Below are 13,753 nucleotides of genomic sequence, written 5' to 3'. Positions count from 1 at the left end.
TGTGAATCCTGTGAGGCATTCTTTATCTCCTTTTCACTACATTTTGTTTGCAGGTTATATTGATTCATGTATACATGCATCACAGTATCCATATGCATTTATCTATACAGATGATTCCTATAAAAAAAATCTATACATACGTACAGATAACTGTATATATTTGTTAAGTTTATTTACTTCTTGCTTGGTAACTCCTTTGAGTAAACCTAGGTCAGCAATCTACATGACTGCCTGGGTAACGTGTTTGGGTTTGGTTATATATGAACCAAAACTTTGGAGGGCACAATTTATGCTGGGGAATTATTTTGAGGGCTTTGTCCACTTTCTTATTGCCGAATGAAATACGTAACTATGATGCAAAACTTAAATAGAACTTTGTTGTTGCTGCTAACAAAGCTACAAAGGTTTGATGAAGTTCTGCTCACCGGTGGTCATGGCTTTGAAGTGAGACTATATACCAAGACTCTATATGCATTCATTTAATGTCGCTGGCTAGACTCTGGGGATGTGCCTAGGCGCCTCTAGTCTTGAGGCACAATAGTTAAACCTTGAGAATAGGCAATGGGCCTAGGGGCAGGCGTATCTAGAGCACTGATGTTGTTATCTAAAGTGCTGGTGTTACGCCTATCATACAAAAAAGAAAGTGTTACTGATTGCACACGGACACAAACTTAAGTATGGTAATTACAGAAACAATGACCTATCATCAACTACAAACGCCATTTAGTGGTAAACTGGATCAATTCAAAAGGTGTTTAGCTGGTGGCAGTAGAGCAACTGCGCCCCGAAGAGGATGTGTCCACACTAAGGGTATAGATACAACTACAATGAATGTCACCAACACATTCAATAAAGCACTTAATTGATGTTTAACTGACATAAATGTAACTGGCTTGAGGAAATTATACTTATCCCATTCAAGTTTGATAAATATAAAACAAATCATCATAAAAGTTCTCTTCCTAATTAAATTTTTAGAATTGTGACAGTTGCATGTCATAACAAATTTTGCACCATGAGTTCACTTCATAAATGAGAAGCTGACAAACTGGTCCATGACCTTTGCTTATGGAAAGGGTCCATGGCATCTAGCTTTTGATACCTTTAGTTCAGTTCATAAGTTAGAAGCTTAAGAACTGGTTCTTGAGCTGGATATCTAAAAGGCTACATATATCTTAATGGGGCCCCTATCTTAATTGTAGTTTTTTCTATATACATGTTCCTACAAACTCAACAAAGCATTTTACATTTGCCCATTTTACAGAGAGTGAACAATGAACAAACTACCAACATTTTTTTTTTCATAGATAAAACCCCGCTGAACAACCTTACATCAAGCTACCATTGAATGAGAAAGAACTACATATTCAATTTTCAGCAACAATTATGAACAAATATATTGTACCTTGATGTCACTTCCACGGAAGAGTATGTACTCATACACCTTGTCACTTGAAGGAACCTGTTGGCCATCCTTCTTTCATCCTTTCGGTTCAAAGTGATTTTTCAAAAAAGAAAAAGAATCTTCCCTGTTGAGATAAAAGAAAATTAAACCAACACGACTACATGTCAAAGCTTATAATAGCAAATTTGAGAGAGAGTAATAATTTAAATCAAGACTTGTAGTCATGTTGGTTTTAACCATTGGAAAGCAAAAATAATATGAGAAAGAAAGGGTTTGTGCCTGAGCAGAAAAATCATATAAGAGTTGGCGCTTACATTAAGAATTAGCACACCGAAAAACCTATGGTCCCCAGACCTGGTGATGAATTGTGAACAAAGAAACCATTAACAACACCTTCAACGACAAAACCTAGCTCGTCTTCCAATAAAAAATGGAGTTGATCCTGTAGACTCAGCTCCATTTCTAGGTGGTGTAACTACAGTGAGCAAGAACTTGTCAGTGTGGCATGCAAACCATGAACAGTCAAAATTCTTCGTCAGTTTCTCCCTCCCCTGCAATATTACCAATCATAAGTTCAAATTTTGTTCCAGAAAAAACACAGAGTTTTAAATCTAGCTGATGATTAATTAAGAAAAACTAAATGAAAAAGAAATTCACCTGAATCCTAGCATGTGTTATATTACAGACTTTACCAGATGTAGTATTATCCCACTTGAACTTATGGTTGAAAACCTATATCAATCAATTAAGGTAAAAGAATGAACATATTTCTTTAAACAAATGAGAGGATTCCAATACACTACAAAACATTCTTCATACAAAAATATAAATAAATATAACGTTAAATTTGTACTACCACAAAAGCGAATGGATTTCTTCGACGTATTAACATAATATAAAGTACTCTAAGGTAATGCATGTCGGATCAGGTTGTCTTTAATTGAGTGCTTCAAACAATAAACAAACAACTGACCAATGGGATGCACCGACAAAAGAAACTTCGAGACAGTGAACTGGGTGCATGAAAAGCGGCGAGCGACCACTGGTGCGCCCAAGGTACCATCTTATGAGTATTACAAAAAAAAATACTCCCTTTCAATAATTCTATTGCTCCAACTCATGCTTTGTGACTGAGCTGTTGTTCTGCTCCTATTGTTCCTGTGGCTGAGGTGACATTTGTTGTTGATGCAACTTCAATTGAAACATGTTAAGCTTGTTAGTCTATTGATACTGTTGCTGGAACATCTGGGGGTTCATGGATAATTGCTGAGCAAAGCTGGAATTGTGTACTTCTCCACTCAATTTGTAGCCCTTCGGCCATTTGGACTTCCTTGATCAATGCCTCATTTAGAGCTGCCATATTTGACACACGTCAAACACCTATTTTACTGAAAATTTAGATTACCTATTAGTTTATTCATAGGTGAAAAGGTCAATTAAATGTGTCACTAAACTGTTCGATTTGGTTCCATTGTCACAGACACTTAGACCCCAAATCAATTCAACACAAACAATGATAGTTAGCATTTCATAATAAGTTTTTTTTTTTTTTTTTTCAATTTCGAAGTCATAAAATCAGATAAATGATAAAATGAATAAATCATCAAAAAATAAGAATGGGGTATAAAAAGAAGTTTAATAGGTCTTTCTTTCTTCTTTAGTTTCTGAACACACGACACTTAAAACATGGTCATTGAAATCCAATACACAGTATGCAAAGTGAAATCAACATGCCCTATTAAAAGTTATTTAGCAACAATTTGGGGCTGTGTTCTACCAAATCACATCATGTTACCCCATTCCCACTACTTGAACAACATGCACAAAAAGTACCACAAATCGAAAATGCATTACTACTAATACTTTTTGGAAGAACGTAGAATATTAAAAAATCCTTCTAGGCTATGAATTCAAGAACTTGAGATAAAATCCTTATAAGCTAAGATTAAGAGTGCACCAAACCATGGGACTCCTTCATAAAACTTAAAGATATGAGAAGCGCATAAGAATTATAAGTGAATATATTCTCCGCTTAAAATCACGTGCCACATCATTCCACTTGAATAAACTTTCGGACATTTAAATGAGGCTTTGTACTGCCGATACTTGTTAGAATGCGGAAAGGTTATAACACTCACGTGGAGTTGATGGTGGAATATGGGGCTCGGAAGGATCTCGGTTGTGGCATTATTCCACCAAGAAGCCCGGAAGAACTTTTCTTTGGAGTGCTTCCCTTGACTTGGTTGTCATGTGTATATAGTACATATACACAATGTCAAACTGTCATCGAGTGTAGTTGGCTACTTTATAGAAGTATTCTGCATATTCCTTGGAAGTGATCGCCACCGATATTGGACTTGTCGTAACATGCAGTGTGCTTTGTGAGATTCTGTTTGTAGCCATTATTAAAGCCTTGAGAAAATGAAAGCGAGTTCTAAAAAAAATCAGAATATGAACAAAGGTCAATATTACCATTACGCAAGATGAGACTTGCTCGGTGTGCTCGATTACCCTACCAAGTCGGATATTCTTGAAGTAGAAAATAATGGGTCCAAATCCTCTTGGTTATCCGCCAAAAGCCATTTCCATTTGATTCTTGAGCTGAAATCCATCAAGAACGGAATTGTCTAGTTACAACTCGACTGCACCAACACCACTTGTGAAGTTGACAAATGCATACCCAAGGTTATACCCGGACCTGAAAATGCAACATGAATTGCAAAAACCATTCTGGATGAACAATTCCAAAGTTTTAATTTACTGACGAAAAAAAGATATTGGGTTATAAAGTGAATAAGAGTGTATGCGCTTGATATATATTGTAGGAGGAGAAGAGAGATTTATGGAGATTTGTTTCTATTATTGAGTTGCCTAATATAGATTTCTTAAGTATCAAGTAAAAGATACTTCCCATTGTAACTATATAAGTGCTGGTGTGTTTTCCCTTAAACTACCAATGAATAAAATCAACTCCTCTCTTCTCCTGTGGATGTAGGCTGCTGCCGAACCACGTTAAATTATTGTGTTCTTTGTTTATCGTTTCTAATTTGCGACATGGTATCAGAGCGGTGATTGTAATCCAATCCGCGCTATTAGAAAACAAGAAGAGAATTTTTTTGTCTTCCAAGTTCGTAATTTTTCTCTGCGCAGTCTTCATTCAAACGGTTGTAACTTTTCAACCACAGATCAGAATCACACAAGGTCAGAGGCGTTAGATTCATAGCATCAGTATTTGTCCACTGTATTTTTTGGGATCTTTTTTTGAATTCGTTGATAGGCTAAAACCTGATTCAAAGTCAGACAAGAAAACAGCATGGCAGACTCTGATTCAAATCCAGGTTGGAAACTTTCATCAGTCCCTTTAAATGGTGTGAACTATGTGCTATGGTCTAGAGCTGTAACTTTGGCTCTCGGTGGGAAGAAGAAATTGGGATTTCTCAATGGGTGTAAAAATTGCCCATCCGAGACCGATTCAGGGTATGAAGATTGGGTTGCTAATGATCAACTTATTAGGTCATGGCTTCTCAATTCTATGGAACCCCATATTGCTGGAATATTTACCTTTTCTGATTCAGCTAAGGAGTTATGGGAGTCAGTGGCTGAACTGTATGGTAATCAAAACAATTCAGCTCGAATATTTGAACTCCAACTTGAGATTGGAGGGGCAGAACAAGGTGAGAAAACTTTTACTGAGCATCTTGGCTACCTCAAAAAATTATGGGATGAGTACAATATGTATCGTCCCACACTCTTGATGCACAAATCTTGTTGAAGCGTCTTTGAAGGCGACAAGATTTTTCTCTCCTTCAGTAGCTTGAAGCCGAGGAATATGACCACGTCAAGAGTAATGTTCTCATGGGTGGTTCCTTACCATCGTTCTCGCTTTGTTTGTGCCACTATTGAGGAGGGAGGAAACTAGAAAGAAAACAATGATCATTGAATCTAAATCTTTTAATGAAAAGATCGAGTCTAATGTTCTCTTGGCGAACGGAAAAGTCGGTTATGACGGATGGAAGAACAATGCACGCCACAAAGGAAAGAAGGAGCTTTATCATTGTGATCATTGTGGCAAAGCTGGACATACCAAGGAACGTTGTTGGGAGTTACTGAAATGCGAACATTGTAATAAAAATGGGCATTCCATGGATCGTTGTTGGGAACTACATCCTCATCTCAAAACTAGAAAAGAATATGTCTTTGTCATTTGAAACCTCAATGTCAATGAATCAATTGGGTCATCTTATTCAACAACTCAGTAAGTCTATCTCTTCAAATAAGGATCAGTCTTCTTCGACTCACGTGTCAGGTAACATTCATGCGTATCTTGCTTCCCATTCTAAAGCTAACTCTTGGATTATTGATTAAGACTCTTGATCATATGGCCAATAATCCTTCTTCGTTCTTAATTTTGTTCCAACCCCGATACGCGATGATATTTGCATTTGCCAATGGGTCTAAAGTTCTGCTCGAGGTATTGGGAGAGTTAATTTTTTCCCCAAGAGTCCAACAACTGATGCTCTTGTTGTTCCTTCATTTCCCGTTCAACTTCTTTCTGTTGGTAAAATTACAAATTCTTTAAATTGTGATGTCATTTTTTCACCTACTTCTGTCATCTTTCAGGATCGAGAGTCGAAGAAGACGATTGGTGAGGGCACATATTCGCATGGACTATATTTTTTAAATTCTTCAGATAAGGCATGTCATGTTAGTGGTTTAGTTGAGAGTTGCACTCTACACAAACGTCTTGGACATCCATCTGACCGTGTTTTATTGAATCTTTTTCCTTCTTCTATTTTTAATAAATCCAATGTTTGTGATGTTTGTCAATTCTCAAAACAAACTCGATTTCCTTTCGTTAATTCATTGTCTAAAACTGATGAATTGTTTGAATTAATTCATTCTGATTTGTGGGGACCTGCACCTATTGATTCATATGATGGGTATAAGTATTTCGTTTTATTTATCGATGATCGGTCGCGAGCTACTTGGTTGTATTTGTTAAAAGCGAAAAATGAGGTATGCACTGTTTTTAAAGACTTTCATAACATGGTAATGACACAGTATGGTGCTAAAATCAAATTTTTGCGTTCTGATAATGGCACTGAATATGTTAAAGGACCTTTACCTGATTATCTTCGTAGCCAGGGCATTCTTCATCAAACCAGTTGTGTTGGTACTCCACAGCAGAATGGGGTTGCCGAAAGAAAAAATCGCCACATTTTGGAAACTACTCGAGCCCTTATGTTTCAGATGAACGTTCCCAAGCGATATTGGTCGCATGGAGTCTTGACAGCTGCTTACTTGATTAATCGCCCGAAAGTAGAGTCCTTGACTTTAAGTCACCATTGGAAGTCTTTGAAAAATCGAAAGCCTGACATATCACATTTACGGGTATGTGGTTGTATTTGTTTTGTGCATAAACAAGCTCCTCATCGAGATAAGTTCGATGCTCGGTCTACTCGATGTGTATTCTTTGGATATTGTTCTACCAAGAAAGGGTATGTTTGTTATGATCTCGTTTCTCAGAAAATCTGTATCTCTCGTGATGTGAAGTTTGTGGAGACTGAATCCTATTTTGAGTTTGGGACTCGATCCCAGGGGGAGTACTTGTCTGGCTTGGTACCACTTCCTTCAATCTCTAATGTGCCACCTCCTCCTACAGAAGTCAATGCAATGACAGTGTCCCCCCTAGCGATACAGAACTTGTCCTGCGCAGAATGAAACTCATGTTCTGCCAGAACCTCCTATGGTTCCTCTTATTCCTCAACCTGCACCGGCTCCCTCTGTCCCACAGATGACTCGACAGTCAGATAGAGCGACTCGTCCATCAGTGAAATTGAAAGATTATGTTACTAATTATCATGCAGTTTCTTATCCATTACAAGAATACTTCACATATGATAATATCAGTCAGTCTCACACTGCTTTTCTAAGTGCAGTTTCAGATATTCAGGAACCAAAGACTTTTCGAGAGGCTAACTCCAATCCGGTATGGAGAAAGGCTATGCAGGAAGAATTGCAGGCTCTGGATGCAAATCAGACATGGGAGATCATTCCATTACCTCGAGGAAAGAAAACAGTTCCGTGTCGTTGGGTCTTTAAACTCAAATTTAAAAGTGATGGTTCCATTGATCGGGCTAAAGCAAGACTTGTTGCTAAGGGATTTACTCAGACTTATGGAGAAGATTATAAAGAGACTTTTGCGCCTGTTGCAAAAATGAGCACCTTTCGAGTGCTTTTATCTCTGGCTGTCAATCAAGATTGGAAATTATTCCAAATGGACGTTAAAAATGCTTTTTTGCACGGTGATCTCAAAGAAGAGGTTTACATGAGTGTTCCCCCTGGACATCCACTAGAAACTAAACACGGTCTTGTATGCAAAATTTGAAGAAGGCCATATATGGGCTTAAGCAATCTCCACGAGCTTGGTATGCCAAGCTCAGTTTCGTGCTCCTAACGCATGGACTCAAAAGAAGTGGTGCTGATCCATCTCTCTTTGTTAAGAAAACCATGTACGGTATTGTCATTGTTTTGGTTTACGTTGATGATATTGTCATTACAGTGATGATCAAGGTGAAATATCAAAACTTAAAGGCGTTGCATGATCGCTTTGCTATCAAAGATTTGGGTGTGTTGAAGTATTTTTGGGATTAGAAGTTGCTTACTCAAAGCGTGGCATCTTCTTAAATCCCCGTCAGTATGTCTTAGAGTTGCTCAAAGAGATCGGAAAGCTAGCGAGTGAAACCGTCGGATACTCCGATTGATAGTAAAGCAAAGCTTGATAATGATGGAGAATTAGTCTCGGATGTTAGTCGGTTTTGAGAGGTTAGTTGGTAGACTAATCTATTTGACTATTACCGCCGGACATCTCTTATGCGCGATAAGTTTGGTAAGCCGTTTTATGCATGCTCCAAAGACTCACCACATGAATGCAATTCATAGAATATTCTGATATTTAAAGGGTTCTCCAGGGGAGAGGTATTTGGATGAGCAAGAATGGTCATACTTCTATTGTTGCATCTGATGATGCTATTGGGTTTGGTTGCCCGATTGATCGACGATCTACAAAGGCTATTGTACTTTTGTTGGAGGTAATGTGGTAACATGGAAGAGTAAAAGCAAAATGTTGTTGCTCGATCGAGTGCTGAAGCAGAATACCGAGCTATGGCATCTACCACTAGCGAGATTATTTGGCTTCGTGCCCTGTTGCGAGATTTAAGTTTTGATGCTCCTCAGCCAACAAAACTGTTTTGTGATAATCAAGCTGCTGTCCACATTGCAGCGAATCCAGTGTTTCACGAACGGACCAAGCACATTGAAGTAGATTGTCACTTCGTGCGTGAAAATGTGGAAGCCAATCTCATTTGCAGTCCCTTTGTTCGTAGTGGTCAACAGTTAGCAGATATTTTCACAAAAGGATTACCCGCTGCCAAGTTTCAAGAGATACTATCCAAGTTGGGCTCCATCGATATTTTCGCACCAACTTGAGGGGGAGTGTAGGAGGAGAAGAGAGATTTATGGAGATTTGTTTCTATTATTGAGTTGCCTAATATAGATTTCTTAAGTATCAAGTAAAAGATACTTCCCATTGTAACTATATAAGTGCTGGTGTGTTTTCCCTTAAACTACCAATGAATAAAATCAACTCCTCTCTTCTCCTGTGGATGTAGGCTGCTGCCGAACCACGTTAAATTATTGTGTTCTTTGTTTATCGTTTCTAATTTGCGACATATATGACTCTAGTTGAGGTTCTCTAGAAGAGGTGCTGCTGATTGAAGCTCTCGGAGTTTCAGAGTATGAAAACTGTTATGCAATATCAGGATACTGATCTCTCCATGAGGTTATTAGTCTGGATCAAACATAATTGGTTTTGGGTAGTGCATTTGCAGAGAGAAGCTGGCGGGTAATGGGGCATCTCATGTTTCCCCTTTGCAGCCATTCTTGAATTGCTTTCCTTTCATATGTTTGACCAGTTTCGAGAGTGACTGGATCACTCAAAAGCTGGCTTGTTATGGGGGCTTGTTATGGGACAAATATAATCCTTTGGTGGTCGATTGATTAAAGATCCAAATTTTTCAAAGGGCCCTTTTTCCAAGGAGGTATGCAAAAGGGTATTGGTGTGTGTTGCTGAGAAAGATATTTTGATACACAGGGGAAGGTCTTATTATCAGGAGTTAAGAAAGAGTGGGTATGATGGAGTAGTGGAGTTTATGGAACATGTGTTCCATCTCGATACACCTGAGCTTGAAAATGCTGATGATTTTATGAACCGTGTGGTTGCTTTCTTAAGTGCATGAAATTGAGTATCCGATCTCTTCGAGTATAAACTATCACTTTAGTTTGAATAAATCTTGTGCCTTCCTAGTATAGTAGTCATTCGGAGTCTGTTTGCTAATAAGTCAGCAAGTCTCCATGTACTGGAGTTATGTCTCCGTGGGATCAGTTGCTGAGTTGATTGTTTCTCTTGTACTTTGTATTTTCTATTTATAAGTGTCACCATGTGTCCATGCATCCATACAGTGACTAAGGAGAACACTTTGTATGTTCTATTTAGTTGCTTTTGAATAAATAAATTATTCTGTTACAGGCACTTGTTTTTCTACTGTTGTGGTATGTGAATGTCAATATACTCATGTTTATATAGTAATATACTCATGTTTATATAGTAAGTACAGATTATATATATTGGTTTTATTTCATTATGATAACTGAAGAATCGAAAGAACATGCATTGCTGATGAGGAATCACTAATACGTCAAATTTGATAAAAGTACAGAGAAGTATTACTTAACATGTAAATATGCAACTTTGAAACTTGTGTGATCAAACTCTAACCTATTCTCTAGTATCTGTGGTTATTTCCAAAACTTGAAGTCCTTCCAAAACTGGAATTCTTTCTGCAACTTTTCTTCCGTTCATGGAGATGTGAAAGATTAAAGCTAAAGAAGACAAATAAAAAAAAGAAGCACAAATTGAAGATCTCATGACTATGTTGGTGGCCCGTGGACACATTAGTGCTCAAACTAACTACACCATAGATAAGTCCTCAAATTAAGATAGCTAAATATGAATGTGGGTGGGACTCACTGTCGTTTCGCCGTCAGAATCTGCTGGACTGATGCTTGAATCATTTAGCAACTGAGGCGTTACAGGCAACAAAGCAGACACGGTAGTAGTTATACGTTCAGATAAAAGGCGCAAGAGGGGTTCAGAATCCCTTCTACATTGCAGAGATGGGCTTGGAGTTGAAGCTTTTGGTGTTTTAGGGGATACTATAGGAGGAGAGAAAACTCTGACTGCACCAACACCACTTGTGAAGTTGACAAATGCATACCCAAGGTTATACCCAGACCTGAAAATGCAACATGAATTGCAAAAAACCATTACAGATGAACAATTCCAAAGTTTTAATTTACCGACGAAAAAAAGATATTGGGTTATAAAGTGAATAAGAGTGTATACATACTAGAAATCCATAGGTAAATACAGAAAATCATATTCTGAGAAACAGTTTGATGAGTGCTCATTCTCTTGCTTCTTAATATTTTCATTCTCTTGAAAACAGTGTTTATCAAGAATTTCTAGCACAATTTCTTAGTTTAATTTTGGAAGAAGAGAAGAATAAGAGAGAAGGTTTGAAGAGACGAATTTTTTTTTGCAGAGTTGGGAGTGTTTTGTAGAATTGAAAAAATAGTATGGAAGAGGTTTTATCTATTTTGGGTTACGAACAATTGAAATTGGCAAAAAGGGCGTAGAATTCCTTTTTTTATGAAAAATCTGATGTGTCAGTCTCAGAGAAAAAAGAGGCTGACGTGGGTCACTGGGAGCATTTTCCACTACTCAGTATTAATGGTCTTTGATATATAAAGAAGTCAAAATTTGTTGTAACCATGCCAATCACAGATTTTGAATTAAAAGACAATAAAATAATTGGTTTCCTTAGCAAAAACAAAAGTATTGGTAATTATGCATATCTAAAGGCAAGAATAGATTTTGAATGGTATCTTGTCTTTTTTATAGGTAAAATATATATAATAATTAGGAATCAATTACATATAGCTATAACTATGCTAATATATTTATTTTAAATAGTTACTTTGCCTTGAAGATAATTACTTCACATGTGGGTTAACTCAAACCTATAAATAAATCAGCATCTACAGAGTACATAAAAATTCAAGTATCAGGCACAGAATCAATTGGCATCAAGAAAGGCTTGTCAAGCTGACGTACAGGATCAGGTATGTATGAGTCAACAGCGTCCATCAATTTTGATATAGCCTGTTTACCAATTTCATCATTTTCCCTCTTCAGTGCTGACAGAGCTGAACCCCTAATAATTGGAATTTCAATAAACCATTTCACACTACCCAAAATCAAATGAGAGCAAAAAAAAAATATTACTCAATTTCCATCATACCCTTGACTTCTTTATATATATATTCACCTTGAGAAGTCCCAAACCACATATACTAAACGTTGAAATCAAAAGTTTGCTGTTGAGGATCATAACTGGAAAAGGGTGCTGAAACTGGAGTTTATTGAAGTTGAGACAGCAACTATCTAACTATTAAGTCAAATCTACACCGAGTAATTTGTTACACAAAACCACCTAGATCCGCCCCTGCAATGAAGAATATACGAAAATAGTAGTTTAATTTTGACAAATACAAATCACACCAGTATTAGAAACCCTTCCTACATGCCAAAGCTGGCAAAAGAAGGTACCACCCTTTGCATGGACAGCGTCTACAATGGGTTTCCAAGCTTCCACCTACTCCTTTGTCCAAATACCAGGTGTATCTGGATACCTAATAAATTAAATGGCAATAAGTAAACCACATAAAGGGTCATGCAATTCTGAAAAACCATCTATAAGCGAAACAAATGAATATTGCGACCTTTTCAGGATCGATCCTTAGTGCCAGTGAGCTTTCAAGACCAAACTTTGGTCTCCACGTCCATAAGCAAGGGGTACTACCTTAACATCTTCCCCCAAAATACGTTCCAAGTAGTGCTTATATACTTTTCTAAATAGTAAAGTAATAACCCTTGCTTGGTCTAAAGCAAATAGTTTCAGAACATATAAGGAATCCAAAAAATTCGGTTGTCGCAGGTTGTAATCCACAGTACAAAAGAATGGAATGACACAGCCATTTGCAACAAAATTTGCAGACATTGACTGGCTACAAAATGCCATGGAGTATTCCTATATCATTCCTGATTTCACAGTGGGAGCTTCTAGGATAAACAGCCAGATTACGTCGAATCACTTTTATAGAATCGTAGCTCTTCCACATTTTTCATCTCCAGCAATCTTTTGATTTATACCAAGTGTCCCTAGGACCAAGGTTATAATGTGGCCCATTAGTTACTTGTACCATACCTAGATACTAAAATAATGAGCATCCTACAAACATACTAATAGTTTACGGGGATTTTGAAATGATACAGAGCTGGATTCATGACCAATTAGTTACGAAACAGAGATATAAGTGAAATCTACACAGGTAAAATTGAGGTATGTAACCTTCAATAGAAAATTAATAAATGGCAACGATTTTACCCTTGAGCAGTATCAGAAACCCCGGTGGCTTCAGCTATAAGAAGTCTTCCTTTGCTAGTCCGTTGAGCGTAATACAAAATTGCATGTGGTTGAGGGACATTTGCGTAAGCTTTCTGTCCGTAAGATTTCTGCCTAGTCATTGGAGCCAAAACAACTCTACAACAAAAAAAAACAATAACAAATAACATTTCTTAGAATCTAATTTCCAGTCTATGAAAAATATGTTGTGTATAAGTACAAACATACCTGTGAGATAATTGGAACTTGCCCATCTTGTAAGGTGTAAGAAGAGGAGGGATTGTTTTTTCAGGAGTACCCAGCGAGTTGCAGCCGCTGTAGTGGTGGCAAAGTGTGGTGGTACGGTGAATAAGATTGTTTTGTTTTGTTTTTGTTTTTTTCTGTTTGGTGGAGAGTTTTGTTTTTTTATTTTTGGTTGGGTTAGGAACAATTGAAATTGAGAAAAAAAAGGCGTATATTTACTTTTTTTTTATGAAATCTAATGTTTCATGTCTCTTGTGTATTTCTAAATACTAGTGTGTGTGCAAAGTGGAGGAGATAAACAAATGGTATTCTCGCCACTTTAGTGCATAGTAGATAGTCCCACATTGGTTATCCACCACATCGGGTGGGGTTCCGGCCCCGGGCTTGGGCTTTTGTTGTGGGTAGTGGTTTGACCAATAGCCTAAACTTGTTTTGCCTTTTTCTTGAAGCAGCAAGTTTGGTCTTCTATTAGGAGTTGGTCTCTCTTTCTCCTAACCTCTATAAATAGGACTGTGAGTCC

The 13,753-nt window shown here is 37.4% G+C and overlaps 1 protein-coding gene and 1 long non-coding RNA gene across 18 annotated transcripts; both read right to left on the bottom strand.

Annotated features, from left to right (window-relative positions):
* Positions 1-1,171: 1,171 nt before the first annotated feature.
* Positions 1,172-3,148, bottom strand: LOC147500157 (uncharacterized). Its single transcript, XR_015196230.1, has 2 exons — positions 2,063-3,148; positions 1,172-1,956 (listed from the first exon to the last, which is right to left on the bottom strand). It is a non-coding gene; the product is annotated as an uncharacterized LOC147500157 (long non-coding RNA).
* An 826-nt stretch (positions 3,149-3,974) lies between these two features.
* On the bottom strand, positions 3,975-13,433 carry LOC147500156 (putative 12-oxophytodienoate reductase 11). 17 transcript variants are annotated; one of them, XR_015196219.1, is made up of 5 exons: positions 13,219-13,433; positions 12,973-13,128; positions 10,494-11,739; positions 10,242-10,345; positions 3,981-4,103 (listed from the first exon to the last, which is right to left on the bottom strand). XR_015196219.1 is itself a non-coding variant. In XM_086561859.1 (4 exons), exons 1-4 carry the CDS (start codon positions 13,242-13,244, stop codon positions 10,747-10,749), a joined length of 294 nt encoding a protein of 97 aa, XP_086417985.1. In that variant the 5' UTR covers positions 13,245-13,433; the 3' UTR covers positions 10,144-10,746. The 17 variants fall into 17 exon arrangements, 2 of the variants coding, with proteins under 2 accessions (XP_086417985.1, XP_086417984.1); XR_015196224.1 differs by lacking the exon at positions 3,981-4,103 and adding an exon at positions 11,854-12,217 and having other exon boundaries at positions 10,144-10,758; positions 11,640-11,739; XR_015196226.1 differs by lacking the exon at positions 3,981-4,103 and adding exons at positions 11,854-12,030; positions 12,113-12,217 and having other exon boundaries at positions 10,144-11,739.
* Between the last annotated feature and the right edge of the window lie 320 nt (positions 13,434-13,753).

This window comes from Coptis chinensis, chromosome 5, assembly GCF_015680905.1.
Source record: "Coptis chinensis isolate HL-2020 chromosome 5, ASM1568090v1, whole genome shotgun sequence".
Taxonomy (NCBI): domain Eukaryota; kingdom Viridiplantae; phylum Streptophyta; class Magnoliopsida; order Ranunculales; family Ranunculaceae; genus Coptis; species Coptis chinensis.
Note: the sequence above shows the minus strand (reverse complement) of the source record. Positions and strands in the feature narration are given on the sequence as shown.

Bases quoted from the DNA above. Each gene is read 5' to 3' on its own strand.
- LOC147500156 (XM_086561858.1), bottom strand. From the start codon at position 13,244: ATGGGCAAGTTCCAATTATCTCACAG. The intron at 13,129-13,218 runs GTATGTTTGTAC...TTTTTGTTGTAG, and splicing joins AAGTTCCAATTATCTCACAG to AGTTGTTTTGGCTCCAATGA. The intron at 11,740-12,972 runs GTAAAATCGTTG...TCCAATTATTAG, and splicing joins GTTTCTGATACTGCTCAAGG to GGGTTCAGCTCTGTCAGCAC.